Source organism: Pituophis catenifer, unplaced genomic scaffold (assembly GCF_029215685.1).
Source record: "Pituophis catenifer annectens isolate HBS135680 unplaced genomic scaffold, rPitCat1.0.hap2 SCAF_1, whole genome shotgun sequence".
In the NCBI taxonomy this organism is placed as follows: domain Eukaryota; kingdom Metazoa; phylum Chordata; class Lepidosauria; order Squamata; family Colubridae; genus Pituophis; species Pituophis catenifer.
The window spans coordinates 112,907,764-112,933,072 of record NW_027256881.1 but is presented as its reverse complement, the minus strand read 5'-3'; the positions used below and the strand labels follow the sequence as shown (position 1 = coordinate 112,933,072).

General features: G+C 42.2%; 1 protein-coding gene across 1 annotated transcript in view; it reads right to left on the bottom strand.

The window, feature by feature from the left end:
• The window catches only part of TBX18 (T-box transcription factor 18), a 29,654-nt gene extending 27,682 nt beyond the window's left edge, over window positions 1-1,972 (bottom strand). The window contains exon 1 of the mRNA XM_070954209.1: window positions 1,336-1,972. Coding sequence (XP_070810310.1) covers window positions 1,336-1,639 — 304 coding nt within the window. The 5' untranslated portion in view covers window positions 1,640-1,972. The remainder of the gene's footprint in view (window positions 1-1,335) is intronic.
• Between the last annotated feature and the right edge of the window lie 23,337 nt (window positions 1,973-25,309).

The following is a 25,309-nucleotide window of genomic DNA, read 5'->3' as shown; positions in this document are numbered from 1 at the left end:
GGAATATCTTATTTTATCAATTTAAAGGGTAGAAACACTACTTTAAATATATTCAGTGTATTTTGATTTGCATACACTGAATTGGACCATAATTAAATCCAATGCAGCTGTTGGGGGGAGTTAAAATATTAACATCTATATTTTTGAAGTACTGTAACTATCGAGAAAAAAATAATAGGTTTCATTGTCATAAATAACATTTCAGTCCAATTAAAAGAGAGAAGCTGAAAAGTGCATCCCATCCATGTTTAAGTTAATATAAATGATTAAATCATTTTTCTTACTAGTGATTAGATTACTAGTGATGTAGAGTAAACTGGATTATTTTTCTTAGAAATTAAAATGTAATGTCTGTCCACAAAATATAAAGATCTTGTTTTAAGTCGAACTAACTCAGGTTTCAGATCATGTGCCGTTCATCTGAGAAAACCTTTCTAGACATATCTATGGGGTATTGAATGGAGCTTATTCCCATTTAGTTCAATTCACCACCAGATATATTTTGAAGACTGCAACCTAAAAATTCTACCCTGTCAGTAATGATAATAAATATAACTCTTTCGCTCCGTTATGCAAACCATATAAGAACTGATAGATACTAAGCTTAGACAGTACAAAACCTTCTGCAACTTAGAATTATGGGCCAAAACTTAAAGTCTGGTTATGTCTGTACAAATTCAAGCAAATGGGTTCATTTTTAGGGTGAAGGCAACCCTCCTGTGATTTTTAGTCTCCTTTATTTCCAATTGGACTTATGCTTTTTTCCTTCTAAATTGCAAAGCTCCTGGGGGCTGAGTCTCCTTCAATTGGGGAAAGAAATTTGCAAAGCAGTAGTTCTGGAGCTGAAACATGCTAATATATATATACTCAGTTGGGGCAAATCCCACAGAAAACAATTCCTTCCAGAAACAAAACAAAACAGAATAAAGATTACACTTCACTTCTTTTCATTTTAGTGTTATTAGTGCTTTACTATTGCTATTAGTAAAGCATTAGAACTTTGCCCGGTTTTTCTTTTGTTTTTTTTTAATAATCCTGCATTTTCTGCTACTACAACCGGACCCTGTCAATGCTTCTGAAAACCGCGGGACAGCTCGGTCTGATTTATTCAGGGTAAATTGAAGGGAAAAGGACAGGCCGCTGAGGCTGAGCCAAGCTACAACAGCCTTCTCTCGGTCCGAGAAGAGACGTCAGCCTGGGGATTGGGACCATTGGAAGTCTTGGGAGGGAAAAACCTCCCCGTTTTTCAGTTATGATCTGCAAATGTGGCGGGGCGGGAAGGTCTTTCTTAAGCGGAGAGTGGGGCTGTGAAGGCAAGAGGACGCAAGGACTTACCGGGAGGTACCTCCCGGGCGCCACAGTTCTTCGCTACTTCAGGCGCGGCCGAGCAGATCTCAGCGCCGGAGGGCGAAGAAGCGCTCTGTCCGGCGCCTTCGCCGGAGTCCGTGTCGCAGCTATTCCCGTGGCCGACGACGCCGCTACCTTCGGACGGCGTCTCTTCCCCGTTGGCTCCAGCCAGCTTTCGTCGCTTCTGCGGCGGCGGCTGTTGCTTTTCGGCTCCGATCAACGCCTCCACCGAGAACGCGTGAGCCTTGAGGCTCAGCACGGTGCAAGGCGAGGCTCTCCGCTTCTCTGCCATGTCGGAGCGGCCAACTGGAACCCTCCCGTCTTCTCTCTCTCTCTCTCTCTCTCTCGCCCCCGCCGGCTGCTTTGCTCTTCCAGGCCGCGCCGCTCGCCTTCGCTTGGCTTCGCCGCTCCTTTTGCATCCACCTTCTAGCAGCCTGAAGTGGGTCGCCGAGCGTTTCCCCCTCCTCCTCTTCCCTTTGCAAGCCCAGACGATCCCGGTATGCCAAAGCGGGGCTTCTCGTCCTCCCCTCCTCCTCCTTCTCCTCCCGCAAGCTCTGCCTCGTCTGAGGGGCCGAACAGCTCTGACATGGGTAACAAACGCTCTGCGGACACAAATTAGGGCTTGGAATTGAAATTTGTTGCCTTGATCTGTCAGCACTTCCAGGCAGGAGACCGGTGGGAAGAATTTGCTCATTAGTGTCAGTAAAGTGGCTGGGACGGGGCGGAGCCCAGCGAGGAGGAGGGCTGTCAATCAAGACGGGACTTTGGCCAATCAGAAATTAGGAATAGCCTCCCCCCCCACCCCTGTTGCTTCTTCCTTAGAGGGTACTAAAAGTGCCTGATTAGAGAGGCCAAAATGTGGGCTTTTTTGACTGGACCCTCCGAGCAAGACTTTCGCTTTCAGGCTGTTACAACCTCTTCATTTTTCTCCCGACCGAAACGACAGGCAGACGGGAGAACTGAAAATCAAGTCCTTGCTCTTTGAGTGAATTATTATTATTATTATTATTATTATTATTATTATTATTATTATTATTTATTAAATTTTTATACCGCCCTTCTCCCGAAGGACTCAGGGCGGTGAACAGCCAGAATTAAAATACATACAATATGAAAATTAAAATAATTTTAAAAAATAATTATGGGCGAGGTGCTGTTTTTCCCCCCATCACATTCTCAGTTATCTGTCTTTGAAATGGGAACAATGCAAATAGAAATATCGATAGTTTTAAACAAAGAAAGTTAACATTTCAATGTGTCAGTGATCAATAGATGAGACCAGTTTCAGTTTGCCTGCCTACTCGAGAAATATAGGTTGCTGTTAATAACTTTATTCCATATGAGCAAATGAGTAGACGTATTTACTCTACTCTTTTAGTAGATGTATTTCCTAAAAACAATGATTTACTCGTTTCCAAAGCCAATTTATCAATGTATCATTTGCCAGATGATAAGAATATATCATTATCTTTATTTATACATATATGTATATATTAGACAACATTCATCCCAACTGGCTTGAGCATTAAAGATTCTCCCTGGAACCCAAAGCCACTAACAATGGTGATGATGAGGATATGCCACTGTAAAGTTTTAGAGTAAGATGTCACCCAGTTCTCTGTTGTTTCTCTTCCCATTGTTTCTATAGGGATTTCTTTCATTCCAGGTCTCTAATGAGAACCAAGGTGTCCCAAAGCAATAGGGACGGGATGCCATCCATGGCCTTCCAAGCATGTATTCCTTTTAAGATAATAACTGGTGGCTGTATTCCCTCTAACCCGCCTGCATACTTGTGCATGAAACTGGCTGGCTTGCTATCTGAGCTGACATGCTTCTTCCCGCACGCTTGCAGTTGAGGATCAGCTTCAGGTACTGTATTGTGAGTAGCTCCTGCTCAGGAACCACTTTTCTGCCAAGGAGAAAACATAAGAAGTCTCTCTTTCTGTGTATGAGAAAGAGATATATCAGGGTCCCTTTTTATTGACCCCCAAATATGGCAATCCGAGCTAGAGAACTTTGATGTTGGGACTAGCCAAACCCCCTCACAATTTTACAGGCCTGCAATACCCCAAAAGCTCTTTCCATGCTACCTTCCAGAATCTATAAACTGGGAAACATCCTTGCTTTCCCCCACTACCTCCACCCATCACAGAAAAAAGCCACTGCCTCTTCTAAGAGCCACACTCGGAAAGGTAAGGGGCTGCTCGCTGAGCCTTCCAAGGAACCTCTGCAGCACTCCACCCTGCCCCATGCTGGTAAGGTAGCCAGAACCCTTCCAAGGCATGGAAGCATGAGCTCTGCCTATAAAAAATGACTTCCTCCAATATTCTAACCCAAGGCTGGGACTTGACTAGGGCCAGAATTGGGCTAGATCACCTGCATGCAGAAGCTGTTAGCTGGTAAGGCTCGCAGGAATATCATCTGCAACTCAAGAGGCCAGGAACTTTGCTCTGCAGCTGCTATCCAGAGCTGCTCCTGTACACGGAAGAGGAAGATGGATTCAGCTAGCAAAGATTAGCATTAGGGAGAGGCCTCTCTACACAAAATTTATCTTTCATTGGGTACATCCAGTGCTTGCATATATCTTTTGCTCACATCACTTCCAAAATGTTCCTGTTTCTGGTCCTCACGTATCTTTTCTTGCCCCGTTTGACTCCAGATGATCCAGATACATGCTGTAGAAGCAACCAGGGGCCCAACTGAGCAGTTGTAGCTCAGAAGACATACTTTGTGCGACTATTTCCGCAGCTGGGAGAGAGCATTGAATTGAATGTTCAGTATCTCCCTTTACTTCTTGTGTCTTTTGATAGCAAACTATTCAGTGATGATTTCTCAGGTGATGGAGATATACAATAAGCCAAAAAAACAAAACAAACCCCAAATGTGCCAGATTGTAAATACTTTTGCTGAAATGGAATGATGGAGTTTCGGGTATTTGCTTGAAATCGAATTCATTATGTCAGCAAATGTTCTCAGAATAAACATGCACGTCTTATGGAACTGTTGCCAAGTTAATTTGCTTAATGAGCTGATGCATTCCTTGAAAAAAATTCATCAGATCCAAAGCAACAAGCAAAGAAACAAAACCCATCCCTTTCTAATATTAGACAGGCTTGGCAATTTTGCTTTGCTCTGAGGGTCTCTTTATTTCGGTCAGAAAATGAAGTTTATTTATCATTAACAAAAGATTTTCACTGGCATAAAGCATGAACATCAAAGATTCATCTCAATATCCATTTTATCATTTTATAATTTCACCCCACTCTAATATTTTCCTTTTGGCATTTCAAATAAAATATATTTTCGAGGGAATTGAAATACTGTCGTTCCAAAAGAGCCCTTTGAAATAGATTACTCAGAATAAGCAATCTTGTTGCTGATTCCAAACAACCAACCTGAATATACTCATTTTGGTTGAACTTTGAAATGTGCCATAATGTGAATTCTATAAATGTGAACATTTTCAGAAGAGCCGCTTGTCTTAATCTATTGCAGCAAAAAAAAAAAAAAGTCTTAAAAGATTTAACAGCAGTTAAAATTAGCAGTTTATGGTGCCATAAGAAATTTTAAATGTGAATATAATAATGGTCTCTTAAAATTCATTTTATTCTGTAGTGTGACTCTTCATTTGTATATTGCAATATAGTTTCAGTGCTGGTCCCCTTTGTAAATCACTGATTGATTTTACTCTCTTTTAATGAGGAATCCCTTTGCAAGGTGAATTTAAAAATCAGTAACCAATAAAATTTCATAAGTTTTACATGCCTGTTTTGCTTTTTGCTTTTGATTTGGGATTCTTGCAAAAAAAAAAAAGTGCTTTTTCTAATATCCTACAAAGGAGAACTTTAAAAATCCAGGAACAGCATTGAACACCAACACAACTCATTTGCAGCTTCAGTGGCAACAGTGATGGAACTAAGAAATAGACTAAGGAAAGGAATGTACTAGGGAAAAATGTTCAACTGTTTTGAAGCCCATTGCTTTTGTGTTCCTTTTCATTTTACTCATGGACAAGGTCTCTTAACACCTATTTTGGCAACAAGGACAAAGCAGCGTATGGGTCCAAAATCAGACCAGCCAGCCCCAATGCTGCTCCCCCACACTCCGCCAAAAAAATTTCAAAGCTATTCAGAATCCCACCACACAAAGCTAGGAAACTTTACAGAAAAGGAAGGAGGCATTCAGTTTTTCTGCCCTTCCTGTCTCACACATTCCCTTAGCCTTACAGACAATCTTCTGTAGAGTCCAGCCACCTTCCTCTGACCCTTCCACAGATGCCAGGTATTGAATTTAAGGAATTAGGTGACCTGTCCCCAGGTAAACTGTTGGTTCTCTATAACCCCCTAAAAAAGAAAGAGGTGTTTTCTCTTCCAGTGAGGATAACTTCAGTGAGGGTTCCTTGGTGCCTTCTGAGTATGGTTATTTTTTCTTGCAGATGTTTCATTGCCCATACTAGGTAATGAAACATCTGCAAGAAAACAACAAAGCTCAGAGAGTACCAAGGACCCGGTACTACAACCCGGAGCTACAAATATTCTCTTCTCTCGGTAACTTCAATGAGTTATCCATACTCGTCCCTCTCTCTGTAGAGATGACTGACAAGAAAGTTTGTTCTTCTAATGAATTCTCAGCTGAATTTAGTTATTCTCATACAAGCCTTCTGCTTACTAAAGATTTCATTCTGAGAAAGCTAGCACAGTTTTTTTTTTAAATTAAATGGTCAGAAGAAGTACCATACTTGAAATTACTGCATATGTGCAATCTATTTACCTTCCCTTATTTAAATTTTGCCCCCCCCCCAAATTCTGTATTATTTGGGGACCAAAGCCTAGGACAATGAGAAAGAGGGAAGATTTACTTCCATTTACATTTAAGCTTTCCCAATCTGGCATGCAATATATTGCAAATGTATTACAACTATGACTTTTATCCCCCCCACCAACCACTATGTCACTGAGGACAATGGGCTCTGTAGTATAAGAAAATAGCTTCAATGTAATGAAGACTGTTAGGAAGGCTGGGAATAATAAGAGGTTAGTAGTGTAGCATATCTGAAGCACCAAATTGGGAAAGATTATTTTGGAATACCCAGTTCCACTCATCTTCATCATCTTTGCAACTTCACCATTAAATATCTTTCAGTGTTCCTTCAGTCTTGTACATTGGGGATCTCTATGAAAAAGCAACAGAATATCTTATGCTCAATAAATAAATACATTTCTTAAGTAAATGTGTTTCTTCAGTTTGTGTCTTACTATAGAAATGCCCTAGAGAAAAGGTAGGGCTATTAAAGAACCCCCCCCTAAAATTGGAAACTCTTTGCACAAATTGAAAATAAACCCAATCCAATACATGAAATCTTCCGGATCCATTAGATCAGTTCTGAATGCAAAATTGTGTGAGGATTACAAATATTTTCTTGGTGTCATCAGCAAAATTTTGTTTCTCCCGTGTATCTGGATTTCATTGGGTCTTTGCAACTACATGTCAATATTGCTCACTGATTTTGTTTCACTGAAGAAAGAAAAAGAAGAGTGTTTTGTCAAGCGTTGTTATTGCCACAACATTCTACACACACAATGGAAATGAATTCCAACCACTGCTAAGTAAGCACATGTTTTAAGATGTTAAAATAACAGTTGAAAATAAACAAGAAAGGATATTTGTTGAATGAATTTAGGATCAAAGCATTGTAAATTTATTGATGGAATTTCATGATGGAATTAAAAAGTTTCACACTGGTTTAAAACAATTTCCCACGGGCAAGGCAATAGGAGAGATATTTTAAGAATTCATTCTTGATCTCTGTTCTGCTAATAAAGACCAATGTTCTTATGTCCCTAGAGAGATAAATTGTTGTTGGTGTGGAACCTATTGCAAAAATGCATACGGCTCCAAATCAAGGACCTTTGAGCTCTAAATGGTTGCCTTAAGGGATAGTGGCCATATAAAAAACATATATTCATTTATTTCATCTGAAAGTTGGTTCAGCTGTCATCTTCTCTGCCTGGGAAAAACCACCCAATGCAATTTCTCCCCTTAGTGACCCCTTTATTCAGTTGTCTACCATCTAATTGTGTGAAGGACAGGAGACTGAAACAAATCTTTGTAAAAGAGTGAATCTATCCTATGTGAAGGCTGAATTATCTCTTCTGCTTCCCATTTCTTGGGAATAATTATTGGTTTTCTGTCTTTGATCCTAAATAAATTCATCTGGAAGCAGATTTACCTTGGGAAGTTTATTTTCAAACCACTATTTGTGTTCATCTGATGCATTTCTGGAGTAGCAGAATAAGCTGCCCTTGACTCAAAGGGAGGGAGGAAAGAAGGAAAGTTAGGAAGGAAGGAAATCACTTCAAAAGATAGTTGTGTATTTCACTGAGGTGGCTTGCAGGTAAATCTCTCGCTATAGCCTTTCGGGGTTTTATGAGAATATTCCACTTTACCACCATCTATTTTGAGTTTAGCCAAAAATGGAGATAACGCTTTTATAGATCGTTCTCTAGTTCCCTCGGTTTGTTACCATAGGGAAATAAATTTAGTCGCTTCATGCCTGGGAATAAGCCCCATTGTGACACGCACCAAGCATTGCTAGCAAAATCCAGGATAAAACCAGAGCGATTTCCCCCCCACCCCCCTCTCGTCATCCAAATCTCAATCTGTTTTCAAGTAAATATGAAGACGGTTCCTTCCTTCTCAACCACTGAAACCCGCCCCTCCATCCCTTCTGTTTTCCTGTCCATGCCGCCGCTTCAAAAAAAAAAAAAAAGAAGAAGAAGAAGAAGAAGAAGAAAAGGAAAAAAAAGGCAATTTTAAATCCTTCAGTTAAAAAATACTGGGGGGGGGGGGAATACAGGAGATCAACGTTTTAAAAAGGAAGAAGAGGCAGAAAAGCGATTTTTGTTCTCTCTGGTGGACTGTTCTCCTCCTAAAGACGGGCAAGTGGAGGGGAGCGGCGGTTTTAGTGGAGTATATTCATTCCTTGCTAGATCGCGGTTTAACGCCCCCACCCCAAGTTTATCTCCAGTTTGTAAATCTGGCTCGCGGAGCACTTAAAATCCGAACTGCACTGCGCTCTGCAAATTTCTCTGGGTAGCGAAAGCGTCCTCGGCATTTGCCAGCGCCGGACAACTTCGCTTTCAGGTTCGTTTCTATTTGGGCGTCTTATCGTTTCCCTGGAACTCGACCATTGCAACGCGTAGATTCTTCGTTGCAATAATATTTCCAGATAGAAAAGAGTAAGGTAAGGGTAGGAAAAGGAAAAGAGAAGGCTTTTTCGTAGCGGTGGCTTCTTGCTTTGAGCAAGTTTTAATCCAAATTGGACCGTTTCTGACTAACGTGGGTGAAGTAAAAGCGAACTTCCCGAATAGAACCATTGCCTCGGCTCCATTGGTCTCCTCCGCAAGATGATTTAAGATAGATATTGCCCCAGCTGATCCAAAGTCTGGTTCAGAGGGTGGGTTTCAGCAGGTTCTGACCAGTTCTGGAGAACCGGTAGCGGAAATTTTGAGCAGTTCGGAGAACCGATAGTAAAAATTCTGACTGGCCCTGCCCCCATCTATTCTCTGCCTCCCAAGTCCCAGCTGATCCAGAGGAAAAGGGGATTTTGCAGTAACCTTCCCCTGGAGTGGGATGGGAATGGAGATTTTACAGTATCCTTCCCCTGCCACGCCCATCAAGCCACACCCACAGAACCGGTACTAAAAAAATTTGAAACCCACCAATGGCCTGGTTGCTTTGCACACATTTACTTGGGCATAACTTTATTGAGAATTGGCTATTAGTTTCATTAGGAACATAAATATCCCCACCCTTCTGCAGACTTTAAGAAGTAGGTAATCTGGTGTCCTTCACATATTTTGGATAGCAGCTTCCATCAGTCTCAGGCTGCATGACAAGGAAATAGCAAGCATCTTAGAAATGGCTTCCCCCCCCCCCCCCAATAGATAGTTCACAGTGCCGTTTAGCTGTGATAGAGTGGGATGGCTGTGTTTCATACACGTATCAGTGAAATACCAAGCTTAGAAAAGTTGCACCATACCATCTGTTGGCCAAGGCAATTCTAAAACAGTTTTTGCTTTTTAATGTGTGAATGTATATTGCTATATAGGTAGTCATCGACTTACAACAGTTCACTTAGTAACCGTTCAAAGTTACAACGGCATTGCAAAAAGTGACTTGTGACCATTTTTCACACTTATGACCGTTGCAGCAGCTGCATGGTCATGTGATTTACATCCGAATGCTTGACAATTGTCTCGCATGTATGAGGTTTGCAGTGTCCCGGGATTACGTGATCCTCATTTTTGCGACCTTCTGTCCAGCAAAGTCAATGGGGAAGCCAAATTCCCTTAACAACCATGTTACTAATTTAAAGAACTGCAGTGATTCACTTAACAAAGGTGGCAAGAAAAGTCATAACATGGGGCAGAGCTCACTTAACCGATTTCTCACTTAGCAACATAAATGTTGGGCTCAATTGTGGTCATAAGTTGAGGACTACCTGTATATGCATTTGAAAGCGTTTCTAAAATCTCAGGCTGAATGCCCAGCGCCATCTAGATAACAGTTGCCCTAACTTGATTGGAAAGGAAACCAATAGGCGTGCTCTAAATGGCTTAGAAATAAGGGATTACACTCCCAGCCTTTTCGACTCATTTTCATTTCACGCAAACTGTGAGAAGTATTGTAGATAAGCTGAAAGTCACCCAGTGAAGTTCATGGTTAATTGGTGGGTGATGCAGGTGATGCGGACTAAAATTTTAGTCTTATTCTGACATTCAAACTCCCCCCACAAACCAAATCATTTTTAGAACTCCAGGTGGCGGAGGGAACACACTTCGTTTCCGGCAAAGTTCCACCTGCAGCTCAGGATCTGAAGTGTCATCTAGGCATTTCTTTGAGTGTTTTGTCAGTATGCCTATTATACACACACAAGTACATATGGTAACTTAATGTTAACATTGGGCCTTTGATTTAATGACAGCTGTGTCTCTTTAAAGGGCAGATGCGAGTGTGCTGGTTTTTCCGCCCATTGAAGTCCTTGCACAATTCTCCCACAGTAAATAGATGGCGAGAAACATGGGCCAAGACTTCTTGTGTCCCATACTTCGATCTGCGTCAGACTCGGTGCGTGAATATTTTGTTTGCTTCCATTTAAAAGGAGCCCCCTGTGGATCTCGGTCTTTGTGGACAGAGCACTGTGGAGGTCACAGGTGGCCGTGGGAAAGGGAGAAGGCGCTAAGTCAGGCGCTGGTCCCAAGGAACACCGAGTAACTGGGCCAGGCGGCCGACGGTTAGAAGCAGAAGCAGCCCAGTTTTTAAGCAAAAGGGAATGTGAGTTCATGCTGTTCTCAATCCTGAATAATTATTTCCTGAATAAAATTTGTCCAAATTTGGGAATAACGTTGAGCTGAGATATTCGGTGGGATTCAGTGGGACTTTGCTTCTAACTTGGTCCTACTTCCTGGTTCTCATCAAAATGAATGGAGCAAAATTGCGTTGGCCCACCAGATTTCGGATAGGCAAAAGGAAAGGTAGAAAGATCAGAATCTACTTCTCAGGATCTGGCCAAGATGATTCTTACTAAAGAATTTGAGGGAAAGGCGGCTTGCATTTCCTCAGGCGCACTCTTGATTTTTACATATATCCCAAGATCCCTGGTTCAAATAAAGTTGGAGCCTATGAGAGTGATGTTTTCCCACAAGGTCATGTCCAGCACTTTGTAGCAATCCCAAACTCTGGGAGGAAGGGAGGAGAAGAAAAGGACTTTGAGAGTTGAGAAAGATGTTCTTCAAAGCAAGGGAAGTTGCTGTTTTAAAACACTGGAACTAGGCCTGGCCTTTCGGTGATGATTCAAGAGAGGTAGTGTGGAATAGTGATCAGAGTGTCCAGCTTTAAGAGTGTCCATTCTCAGCTATGAATGCAGGCTGAGCAACTTTGGGTGAGTCATTCACAGGCCAGCCTTCTTCAGAAGGTTATTGTGAAGAAAAATAGGACAATCAGTTATGTTCTCCACCTTGAGCTCTGTACAAAAGGCAGAATATCAATTTAATAAATGAATAAAAGGAAGTCCACTGTGCATCACTGGCCTTTTCCCAAGGGAGATAAAGCACAGGCCCCTTCAAGCCATATTATGTTTATGATTTCCTTGTCGGTGGAAGTGTGTGTGTGTGTGTGTGTGTGTGTGGGTGGGTGGGTGGAATTGGCCACAATTGGCAGCATTTCTGTATTAGGAGGCATTGGGATGGGAATGGGAAGTGGGAGGCATTGGGTCTCAAGGGAAGGAGCTGCAAAAAGCAAAGAACATTTGCCAGTCTCCTCTTGAACAAATTGATCTCTCTCCTAAACTCAATGGAAATGGACAATTTCAATTTTGGGCCCTCTTAAAAAGGAAGGCCTTGCAAGCCAAGTGAGCTTGTTTGAATTTCAGAGTGGGCTGATTGTCTATCTTCTATTCCTTCTTCTATCTATGCCTTGAACTAATAAGATAGTCCAAATTCTGCTCAGCTCCTGGTGACTTCATGGATCGTCAATTTTCCTGGCAAATTCATGGAGGTGACTTTTACCGTTTTAAGCTTTGGCATTTGAAAAAGCATTGGCTTTTTCAATGATTGCCCATATCTGTATTTAGCAGATCCGACTCTGTTTAGGAGTGATGACTGTACGGCATGATAAAAAAAAAATAATCAAAATGATGTTCGGAATAGGGCACCCAAAGTTCTACCTGTTTTTTTTTATGCACATCTTGACATTTTGACCACCCCCTCTGACCACCTGCTGTTGCTTTTCAAAAAAAGGAAGTACTTTCCCCCCTCCCAAAAAACCCTGCTGCTATTTCTTTCTATATAGGTAGCCAACCGGGCTCTTGGGACATGGTCAAGCATGATAGATGGGCAATGATGAAGGGTGTGGTCTCTACAGGGTGCTACTCTAAATTTCCTGGCTTGCAAGAACTGGAGTGATCCCCTCTGGCCAGATAGGGTGGCCATTAATACTGGGCAACAGGTTTTGCCCAAAGCTGGTAGAATGGCATCCAAGGCAAGCACTTCCTGGCTCAATACATTTCTGAGTTCCCTGGGAGCAGACACAATCTCCTTCACTTGCCTTGAGTCAGAGGCCCGGAGAGGCTGGTCACTCCATGTATCTTGCCCTAGGGAGGCTTTTTTTATTATTATTTATATGCCGCCCTTCTCCAGAGACTCAGGGCGGCTTACAGTGCGTTAAGCAATAGCCTTCATACTTTTGTATATTTATACAAAGTCAGCTTATTGCCCCCACAAACTGGGTCCTCAATTTACCTACCTCAGAAAGGATGGAAGGCTGAGTCAACCTTGAGCCTGGCGAGATTCGATCTTACTTTAATTGCAGACAGCTGGTGTTAAATTACAGTGCTTCTGTCTGTTGAGCTAAACCAGGCTCCCTATGTGCCAATATATGCCAAATATGCCAGTAGGCTTGGCATATTTCCTTCTGGTTAGTCTGGCTTTCAGCAGTCTTATAGCATGCACTGCCAACCAGCTGTGCCAACCGATCTATCAATCCACCAAGAGTAACAGGGCTTACAATAGTGCAATGGTGGAGGTGGTGGCACCCTTGGATTGTTCCATTTCACACATCAAGCCTTCCAGAAGCAGCAGAAGCAGTGTGAGAGCTAGTGACAGCTCCAAGAGGAAGGGTGCAGATTCAAAGGGCACCTCAGAGACAACTGAACGAAGAAGGGCTGTTTGTGTTTCTTTCAGTTATCAGGGCATCAAAGATACACTGGTCCACCTACCCTACTCCACCCCCCAATTGGGATTCTTGAATGGCAGTTCAGAGAGAGAGGGTTTCATATCTCATATTTACAACAGAGTTGCCCAATACATTCTCCCTTGAAAGTTTGGCAATGAGTGAGCACAGAAAAATATCATTGTCCTGAGCCTAAAATGATGGAAACCACTTTTCTGTTTCTCCTTCTCTCTTAGGTTCCTGCACCAAACACAACACACTTGATCTGGTTACTGAATCCATTCTCCCTTTAGCTTTCACAATCCATCGATCTGGAAACTAACTTAACAAATTGCCTTTACACAACAGGTTAAGCCACCTTTCCCAACACTTCCTAAGTTTTATACTAACCAAATGTACTATGCTGTGTAGAGGTTGTGTCTAGGTTTTTATTTTATCTGGTTAGGCATATTGTGTAAATACTGTAGAACATTTAAGGAACAAAACTCCTTAAAAACTGGGTTTTAAAACTGAGATATGAAAATCAACATCATTTACATAAAGGTAGTAGGTATCAGTTTGTAATTATTTTTCTAGTCTTTCTCTCTCACCTTCTCCTTCCAAAAAAGCCAGGGTTTGAACCGCACACTACTCCAGAGGAAAAGTAAATGAGACATTCGGTAGCCAGGGGGATGAGTATATCTCCATTCACTGGAGGTGTGCCTGAGTTTAATGGAAACTTCAGTCTTCTGACGGAAGATATTTACATGAAATATTCCATTAGGAAGCGCTATCTGCTACAGTTGTCCCGAAAGGGGGGAAAAAAGAACAGAAAAAAAAAGTGAAAAAAATAATTGAACTACACACGGAGGTTGCATGTTGCACTAAAAAACCTGTACTAATGTTATAAATTTTGTTTTTAAAGTAAACAGATCTTCGCAATAAGGACACCTGCAACTTTAATTTTTACATTTTTAAAAAAAGATACCCGGGCTTGATGAAGTCCCAGGGGAGCATGCATAGACGGGAGAATGGAAAGAGCACATAGTTTGAACAGGCGAATATATATATATAAACCCTTCTTTTTTAAATTGTCGGGGGGGAGGGGGGGGAAACGGGAGGGAAATTTTAATCCCAGGTTTTGCCACTGGGAGACGGTCATCGTGTGCCCCCTATTGGCTAAATAATTCTTTGCAAAAGCAATGGGGACAGACTGAGCAGGTCTCTCCCTTGGCTCTATGAAAGACAAAAATGGGAACCATCCTGAATCTGAAGCAACCCCAGTTAAAATTAAGGTTGAGTCCCAGGGACTGGCGCATTCACTTGCTTATGAGTCACTTTGAATTTACTTGAGGTATTTCGGTATAGAGATTCCATGCAAAAAAACTGATTTAATAAAGACAGTTGGTTTACTCGGAAGCAAATCTCACTAAATTCAATGCTAGGATTGCAGCGGGAAATATTCGCCTAGTTAGTATTTCAGATGGAATTCCATTCCATTCCATTTTGGCTTTTGTTTTCAAAATGGCTAAAGAAACTTGCAGACAATTTTTTTTTAAAGAGCCAGAAATGCGGAGACAAGGAATATTATATGCAAGTTTCTTCTAGTTTTACCAAACTTCTCGCATTACAAGCTACGGAACTCCTGAGAGCAGCTTAAATCACAGTGTTTCCAATTTTAAAAAGATTGGGGGGTGGGGTGTTATTCTGTCAATGTGAATAACAAACTGCTTATATTAGGCCTTTTCCGTGCCATGGCGAGTTAAATTAAGACAGTTTACTTTTTGCATTGCCAGATTCCCAACCAGTTCGAATCCATATTTGACCAGTTTTATGACACGTTCCATCTAAAAAGTTTAAAGGAAACTTTCAACTGTAAAGTTGAAAGAGAAAAGCTAGAAGTGTGTTTATTGTTACGAATTTGTCCCGCAGTGCGACTTAGTTTTGTATAGAAATGGTCCTTCCCATCGAAATAAATTGCTGATATCTGTTCAAGTTATTCGCCATGTTTCTGCGGGAGCAATTAATTTCAGGCTGGGAGGTCATAATATGTTTTCCCGCATTTTCTGTTCACCCAAAAAGGAATAGAAAGGATGCACTTTCTCTTGGTAAATATCTCTGTCTTTGCACCATCCAGTAAATTGTTCCCCACAAGCAAAAATCACCTTGAATTCACCTGAGTATTTCTGCATAGAGGTTCCGTATGCAAAAAGCTGATTTAATAAAGGGAGGGGAGAATCCACAATTCTGATTTACTCGGAAGCAAGTCACACTCAGTCCAATGTTTAGGATTGCAGCCGCGAAACAATCGGCACCATCCAAAGGTCGCGGAATTCATCCGAAGCGGGAGGCTGGCGACTGGCTTTGCAGGAAACCATAACTTAGCTGCGATCCTTAAATTTAACTCGGGGGTCATCCGTCGCGTGCAGAAAGGGCGGAAAGAGCGAACCAGGCGCTGTCGGCAGAAATGTGCGCGGTTCCATTTCGGGCTGAGAAGCGAAGCAAAAGACCGGACTTTGTGAAAGGCGCCCGGGGAGAAAGCCAGACGCGCAGAGCAGATGGGAAGGCGAGGCTGGAAAATCCGGATTCCGCGCATCGCCCGAAGACGGGGCCAAGCGGAGTCACCCGGACTCCTTGGCTGAAACAGGCGGGACGACGGGTCTTTTTTGCGGGAGGTGGGCTGGTGGGGGAGGGTTCGTCCAAGCAGATCGACGGGAGAGGATCCTTGGTGCTCTCTCAGCTTGCAGCGCTTCGTTATCCAAACTAGGTAACATTATCAGTACTAGTGGTGTCACCCAGTTTGGTCCGCAAGAAAACCAGCAAGCTTCAGAGAGCACCAAGGACCCGCTTCTTTCAACCCCGAGCTACAAATATTCTCCTTTATTGGAGATCGGCGAGCGCTCGGGACAAGCGCTGGGACTGGAAAACGGCTTGGCTGGGCCAGACGTTAGGCAGAAGATCAGAAGAACTGGAGCCGTCTGCGAAGGACCTTGGCAGTTGCGGATAATGGCCGCTGCCCTGTATGTATTTATGTATTATTTATTTTGTCAATCATATATAAGATAACAGGTAAAAGTATAAACATCATTTGGATACATGAAAAGAGTAAGTAAAAAGGAATATTAGGACAGGGACGGTAGGCACGCTGGTGCTCTTTTGCACGCCCCTTACAGACCTCTTAGGAATAGGATGAGGTCAACAGTAGTAGGATGGCTAGATGGGTGGAAAAGTGTATCAGAGGCCTCTGAATGTGTGTGTGTGTGTGTGTGTGTGTGTGGGAGAGGGAGGGAGAGAGGGAGAGGGAAAGAGGGAAAGGGAGGGAGGGAGAGAGAGGGAGGGAGAGAGAGAGGGAGGAGGAGAGAGAGAGGGAGAGAGAGGGAGAGGGAGAGGGAGGGAGAGAGAGAGGGAGAGGGAAAGAGGGAGAGGGAGGGAGAGGGAGAGGGAGAGAGGGAGGGAGGGGGAGAGGGAGAGGGAGGGAGGGAGAGAGGGAGAGAGAGAGGGAGGGAGAGAGAGAGAGGGAGAGAGGGAGAGGGGGGGAGAGAGGGGGGTGGCTGAGTGTGGCTGGAACGGGTTTCCCTGGGAGCAAACCCCGAGATTGTTCTGAAAACAACTGGTGGTCACCAAAGGTGATTCGGGCAGGGATGGATTTCCTCCCCCATTCCTTCACCCTGCCTAGAGCTGCGTTTCCTACCAGTTCCTCTGAAAGTGGCCGCGGATGGAAAACAGCCGTCTCCTCCGGGTGGCCAAGTCAGGCAGGGTAAGGGAGACTGGGAAGTGCCTTTCGACGGGAAAAGATTGCAAGCATCGCTGACTTGAGAAATATTGGGGGGGGGGCATGATCGCCCTGTTATTACGCCTTGATTTCAGGCAAGGGAATAATCTAGTTCTTACTGCGCCCCGGGAGGGAAAGGGAGGCGGGAAGGAAGAGGAAGGACCCTCCCCCACCCCACCCAAATCTTCCGTGTTTTCGGTTTCTGTATCCTGCCGACAGAAAATCTATCCCCCCCCCCCCATTTACCCTTCAGCACCATAGATACAACGATAATCATACGTAAGGCAGGACATCGAAAGACTGTTCACGCTACAGTGCCTACCTCTTAATCTGACTAAGTGTTGTGGGTTGGTCCTTCTCGATTCTTAGGATAACTTTTTTTTTTTTTTTTGCTTTTGATTTATATGCCGCCATTCTCCGGAGACTCAGGGCGGCTTACAATGCGTTAAGCAATAGCCTTCATACTTTTGTATATTTATACAAAGTCAGCTTATCGCCCCCACAATCCGGGTCCTCATTTTACCTACCTTTGAAAGGATGGAAGGCTGAGTCAACCTTGAGCCTGGCGAGATTTGAACTTGCAGTAATTGCAAGCAGCAGATGTTAATAACAGTGCTTTAGTCCACTGTACTACAGGCTCTTGTAAAAGAGCCGCAGGAACACTCCTTAGTCACCTATGGGGGGGGGGGTGGAATTCCTGTTGGATTATCATCACCATCCCGTGTTCAGCAGCCTTCTGGACTCCCCCCCTCCCCCAAATCTCATTCCATCGGTGTTTTCTGCTCTTTTTTCAGGACAGCCTACTTTATTGAGCATACTTTTCCAACTCGTTAGATGTAAATATCCCTCCTGCGTCCTTAGGAGACCTGGAATTCCCTCCTCAACTTACATGCTTACCCTGTGTAGCAATAAGTGCCTCTTACCTTCAGTGAAACCTACTTAAGGACATCCCAAAAGTGCTTTTTCAAGAGGCACTGATTTCTGGTTTTTCTTTGGAGATGTTTCGCTTCTCATCCAATAAGCTTCTTCAGCTCTTGGATTAGAAGTTTCTTGGATAAGAAGCAAAAGTCTTCAAAGAAAAACCAGAAATTTAATTTAATGTAATTTAATTTATCACATTTCTATGCCACCCAACTCCCGAGGGACTCCCGAGGGAAAATCCAATTACCTCTTGAAAAAGCGCCTTTGGGACAACCATGACCTGGATGGCTGAGACTCTCCATAGACATTTAACTACTTAAGGACAAACATGAGTGTCAGCGACAATAAAACACAATAAAACGAGATAAGATGTTGTGAAGTGAAATAAAATAGCTATGGGTGAGGTAAAATGAAATGAAGTAGATAAGTAAGTGTAGTAGGTATAGTAGGTATAACAGTATAAAATAAACTGAAAGAAGAAGAAAACTTTTTTTTTTAAGTCAGTGGGACTTATCTCTGAAGAATCAGGATTGAAGGATTGAAACCAGAGTATTTTATAGGAAGTTTCTTCATGCAACATGCATAACTTGATTATGGAATGAATCTATGTTCTGGTTTGGGCATTAAACTGAACCATAAACTAACAAAACAGCTTGGGAACTCCAATCTACTAAAATGAACCAAGTTTAATTCTAACCATGGTTCCATCGAGGTTCTGTTAGATCTTTAAATGACAGGGTTAGGAGTATTGTGTCAACATAGCCACTTTAAACATAGTATTATGTCAAACATTGGAATTCAGCTCTATATATATCTTAGTGGAATAGAAAACAAGACAAAAATGAAATTAATCAATACTGTATTAAAGTTAAGTTAGGGCATTTCAGACAAATTCAAAGGAAAAGAAATTCCCACTGGATTGCATTCAATTCCCAGGTTTACACAACCCATCAAACCATAATGTGGTTTGGTTTTGACTATTGGGATATATGAAGCCAGCCATTGTGGCTTGTATATTAGCCTAGATGTGAGTAAGTCATCAAATCTTGGTTAATGAAGGCTTAGGCAATTCCAGATAGTGTATTATATTTCTTACATAAAATAAATGAATTTAGGATTGAAGTTCAAAATAGAATGTATGGATTCTATGTCTATAAGTAAATCAAAATCTGGTGCCTGCATATGCTGGCTAGAAATTCTAGGAATTACACTGACATCCATCCCATCTGGCAGGCTCCAGGTTGGCAAAAGCTGCATGGAAATAGACAAGGAGGGACACATACTGAACACACTGAGACTGACATAGACCAAAGAGGTGGTGGTGGAAGTCATCTAAACCAACATGCCTGTAGAAGAGTGAGCTCACCACCCAGAGTGAGCTGGCATTTGGGATCCATTTGGTGCTGCCTGGGAAGGAAGGTTCAAACAGTCCCATTGTCTCCTTAATTGGAGAGTTTGTCCCATAAAATGGAACAGGAATCATGCATGTGTGGGGGCATGTGGAGAAAGGGGTGAAGCCAGGAAGGCAGCAGAAAAGCAGGAAAGGAAAACTTCCAACAACAAAGGCAAGCATCTCAGCTGCAGGCCCCAAGGAAAACTGCAAGCAGTGAAGTAAAAGTCTGCAAAGCTCACACAGCCAGGCACAGAGTTCCACAAGTCGTCTTAAGAAAGGGAGAACTATGGGTGCTAGGGAGAGGGAGAGAAAAGGCCATTAGTAAATCTAGAGAAGAGCTGAAAAGGTTTTTCACATGCAGATGGGCTGAAATTGGCTACAAGAGCTGAAGAGGGGAAAAAGGAAAGACTTACAGAGCCAAGACATGTTGTAGCTATGTTATAGTGTACAAATGGAGGCTAAAACACATGATGAACAGTTGCAGGAACTGGGCATGGCTATTCTAGTGAAGAGGAGGACCAGGGAAGACACCATAGCAGTGTTCCAATATTTGAGGGGCTGCCACAGAGAGGAAGGGTTCAAGCTATTTTCCAAAGCACCTGAAGGCCAGACAAGGAATAATGGATGGAAACTGAACAAGGAGAAATTCAACCTGGAAATAAGGAGAAATTTTCTGACAGTGAGAACAATCAACCAATGGAACAGAAGTTGCCTTCAGAAGTTGTGGGAGCTTCATCACTGGAAGCTTTCAAGAAGAGACTGGACTGCCATCTGTCAGAAATGGTGTAGGGTCTGCTTAGGCCCTGGTGGGGGTTGGACTAGATGACCTACAAGGTCCCGTCCAATTCTGTTAATCTGTATCTAAATAAATAAAAACATAAAACTTAATTTATTGATTAAATAATATAGAAATAGTTGTATATTTGGAGTAAGAGGAAGATGATAGATTAAGACAGGTGGGAAAAAGGATGAAGTTTAGAAGCAGCATTAAGATTAGAAATAAGGAATAGTTTAATTTTGTATAGTAAAACCATTGGGGGGGCGAAGGGGGAAACAATTGCAATCTTGGTACCAGATTAAGAAAAACTCGAACAATGTCACATCTGTGTTTCCTTCTTTTATAGAACCCAGTTCTTTAATCTGAATTTAGGAACACTTAAAATTGTCATATCATAGAATAAAGATTACACACACATACACCATCCTTAAAGTTAATCAAAGTTACTATCCTGCACCAGTCAGCTTTTCTCTAGACATTTACTAAAGTACTTTTCCTGCCATCTGTGTGCGCTAGAGGGAAACTCCAGAAACCAGCCTGGCCAATAGTGGCAGATATGGAGGGCACCTGAATGGTGAAGGCTGCTCTGAGCCTGTGGCTTAATACTGCTAGTTCATTAATTTGAACGGCAACCAATGGCACTATTTTATTTTATTTTATTTTATTTTATTATTTATTTCATCAAGCATGATACAAGTGTAAACATAATTATAAATACATGAAAAGGATATGAAAGAAAACATTAGGACAGGGAGGGTAGGCACGCTGGTGCACTTACGCCCGCATCCTTACAGATCTCTTAGGAATGGGGTGAGGTCTATAGTAGACAGTCTAAGGTTAAAGTTTTGGGGATTTGGGGAAGAAACCACAGAGTCAGGTAGTGCATTCCAGGCGTTGACAACTTTGTTACTGAAGTCGTATTTTCTGCAGTCTAGTTTGGATCGTTTTTTTTTTTTTTTAATTTGATTTATATGCCGCCCTTCTCCGAAGACTCAGGGCGGCTTACAATGTGCTCAGCAATAGCCTTCATCCTTTTGTATATTTATACAAAGTCAGCTTATTGCCCCCACAAACTGGGTCCTCATTTCACCTACCTTAGAAAGGATGGAAGGCTGAGTCAACCTTGAGCCTTGGCGAGATTCGAACCCTGCAGTAATTGCAGGCAGCTGGTCTTAATAAGCTTAATAACAGGGTGCCTTTACCGTGTTTTACCGTGAGTTTGTATCTATTGTGTGCTCTTGTATTGTTTTGGTTGAAGGCTGAAGTATTCATTGGCTGGTAGGACATTGTAGCAGATGATTTTATGTACTATGCTTAGGTCATTTGACAGTTGTCCCTGCAGGTCAGATTTATAGAACTAAATTGGAGCCCTCCAAAATTGGAGGCCGTTAAGTGGATCACTCCCATCCAAGTGGGATCAGTGGAGTTTGCCTGATAAGGGAAACCTGCAGTGGTCACCTTCTCACTCAGTCCAACCTGTTCACAGGGTGATTGTGAGAGAACCTAGGAAGAGGGTTGTATGCGCCTTGAGCTAATATTGAACAAAAGAAGGAGAGTCTTACTCCTGAATGATGTGTGGAAAGGAATACACTGAAATTCATCCAGACTCCCTTCTCTGCTAAGGCTGGAGATTAATCCAAGGGAAATGGTGGGGAAAGTGAAGAAAGAAATTTAGAGGAATTGGAGAGTGTTTTAGCCTGCAATTGCTCCAATCAATTTTTTTTCCAGTCCAAATTAGGGGACTAGTCGGGGTTCAGCTTCTGCCCTGATTTCCTGCAAAGTCCAAAGAACTCAGAGCCTTTGTGCTCCTTTTTATTGATTTATTTATTTTATTTGTCAAACACGTGTAAGATAACAGATATAAGTATAAACATGATTATGAATGAGTTGGGAACGACTAGCACATATATGTGAGGGGAACCTTTATCTTTTTAAATGGGGACAGTAGGACAGGGGCGGTAGGCACGTGGGTGCGCTTATGCACTCCCCTTACTGACCTCTTAGGAATGGGGTGAGGTCAACAGTCTAAGGTTAAAGTTATGGGGGTTTGGTGAAGTAACCAGAGTCAGGTAGTGCATTCCAGGCATTGACCACTCTGTTGTTGAAGTCATATTTTCTGCAATCGACTTTGGAGCGGTTTACTTTAAGTTTGTTTTTTTTTAAACAAACTTTTATTTTCATTTTTATTTTTTTTGTTTTAAGTTTGTTTTAAGGTTTACTTTAAGTTTGTTTCCTTATACAAGGTGCCTTGAAAAAAAACACACCCTTTTGCCTCCAGGAAAGAAAAATTTGGAGAAAGAAGGATCGCAGCGTTCACTAGAAAAGCTGGAGGGGAGAGAAATTGCAAACAAAAAAGGAATAAACCTCCAGCAGGGGGTAATCGGAGGTTTCTTTCTCCATTGAGCCCCGAACCAGAAGCCTCCGCCAACCTCAGGCCATCTGTCTGACACTTCCGGTTCGCTATCTAAGGCAGACGCCCAAATCCGACTTTGTTCTTTAATGCCCCGAGGGCCGAGGGAAAGCGAAGCTTCCCGGTGCAAGGAGATTGCAATCTTCCTTGTTCAAGATGCCGAGCGTGGCTTTCCTAGAGAACGGCGGCTGCGGAGGCTCATTGCAAGGTGAGCTGAATCCGATTATAGTCTAAGCAGGAAGTCCCAGACTGGAGCCATGCACAATATAGTGCATTGAAGCGATCTTTCTCATCAGAAATCTAGACTGGGAAAGGCTCCCTTTGAATTATCTGATCTCACCCTCACATTGAAGCAGTTTAAGGGGGCTGGAGCCAAGACAAGATACATCTGGAGCTTTAGTCTTCTTTAAAGAGGGGCGCAGTGGCTTTCCCAAATGAGGCTTGATCTCCTTCATTGCAAGAAAGGAAGCTTACATAGGAATCATGGGAAGGGTGCCCATTTTACACATTTGTGTTCTCCATGCTTTATTATGCTAGTGACCATGATCAGTGGGCAGCCACTCTTGATTTAAATAAACAGGCTAGCTGGCTAAATCCTAGGGTCCCTAGGGAGTTGGACGGCATAGAAATATGATTAATTAATTAAATTAAATTAAATTAAATTAATTAAATAGTTTGCGCTTGCATTTTATTTTTATACATACAAATATAAAAATAATCCAGGCGTGATATAAACAAACAAACAAATAAATATATAAATAAATATCCCTCACACTCACCTGTCCGCATATTTATTGTGGAACTCACTAATAAATGCTAGAGCACTGATATTTTAGTCATATCACCCTGCTGCATCTTGGTATCTAATGACTATAGGCCGTCACAATTTAAGGATTAATATTATATTATAGTTTGGGCCATGTTTTGTTTATGTGCAACAGATACATAGGATGCCAAATTATGAGTTTAACATAGATTTTATTATTTGATATTATTTTATCATAGAACATTTATCTATCTATCTATCTATCTATCTATCTATCTATCTATCTATCTATCTATCTATCATATTTCTATGTCGCCCACTCTCCGAGGACTCTGGGCAGTTTACACCAAAGACAGTATACTAAATAGCATATTGCCCCCAACAATCTGGGTCCTCATTTTACCCACCTCGGAAGGATGGAAGGCTGAGTCAACCTTGAGCCGGTGAGATTTGATCCGCTGATCTGCTGAACTAGCAGTCAGCTGAAGTAGCTGCAGTACTGCACTCTAACCACTGCGCCACCTCGGCTCCTTAACTAGATACTCTTTGAGCATTTTTAATTGTACTGGTCTTTGATTGTAATAAATATTTAATTTAATTTTATTTCATACCTCAGTCTCTGCCTGTCCAAATAGCACCGCCTGGTTTTTCTGCTGCTAATTTAGGAAGCTCCATAGTGATGTTGGAAGGTAAAAGCTTCGCTGAGAGCTCTGTTAGCCAGTCCACACATCAGCCACAACCACCCCTGACGCACAGGTGAACTCAAAGAAACCACTTAAACTTTTCTGCCCAATTTCTGACAATTGACATAAGGAAATAAACCGATATCAGCAACACTAAAAAGTCGAATATGTTCTACCTTGATTTTAAGCAGGTGTCCTGTGCTCATTTACTTGGCTGTAGAACAGGCCAGAATTGTCTTCTAACAATGATGTTTTTATTTTATTTGTTTTGTCTTATTTAGGTGATAGACCAGCATAAAACTAATAAGATTGTGCATGTTAGGGTGTGTGTAAAAAGTATTTGTTGCTTGTGCAACGAGCAGAGCAGAAACACACAGGGAAGGAGATAAACGTCCAGCTCGTGTGAGAATAATTTATCTGCTACGCCCTCATAGAACCCAATGTTATGTAATTCCTGCACTATACATTGGTTCCACTCGTAACCTGATTGCCTTAAACCATATAGGCTTTTTTGTAGCCTCCAACACTCAGTTCTATCCTGTGTATCATAACCAGGAGGTTTCTTCATATATATTGTATGCCTCAACGGAGCGTTCAAGTAAGCTGTTTCGACATCTATATGAGTAATAGAGCATTTATTTCTAGCTGCCCAAACAAGCATCGTTCTCAAAGTGCTCGCTCGTAAACTGGGAGCAAAAACCTCGTCATAGTCTCTATCTGTCTGTGAGAACCCTTGTGCAACAAGCCGAGCTTTATGGGTTACTACCCCATCTACACTTTTCTTTACCTTATAGACCCACCTACAGCCTATAAGTTTCTCATTTGGTGGTATTCTTACAACTTCATAGACACCAAGCCTCTTCAAAGAATCAATTTCTCTATCCATTGCCTCTTGCCAGGCTTTTTGCTCCTTTTCTGGATATAAGTTTATATCATGATAACTGGATGGTTCGATATCTACTTGGCAAACCACTGTGGCTTTATAGCGATCTGGTGGATGCCGGTCCCTGGAAGATCGTCTAGGCATAACAGGACTAACATCAGGTATATTGGGTTCATCCTCCCCTAACCCTGATTCCTGTTCCTGTTCTTCCACCTTAATAGATGGTTTATCATCCATCTCAGATGAACTATCATCAGGAATATGGTCTACCTTAACATCCACATCTGTAAAACCATAGTCTGCTTTTTCTAACCTGTCCCAGCCTTCATGTTCTAGGAATTTAGCATTAGCGCTACACAAAACTTTTGTTGTTCCTTTTTCCCAGAACCTATAGGACCTATGGTTAGCTTCATAGCCAACAAAAATCATTTTCTTTGCTCTCTGTTGGTCCTTCCTTCTCTGACTAACCGGTATATGCACCCAGGCTGGTGCACCAAAAGTATGAATATAACTTAAATCAGGCTTCCTCCCGTGCCATAAAGTAAAAGGTATTTTTCCTGTAGAGGAATGCACCACATTATTTAAAATATGATTGGCACATAGTATTGCTTCTCCCCACAATTTATCAGGTAAACAAGCATCAGCCA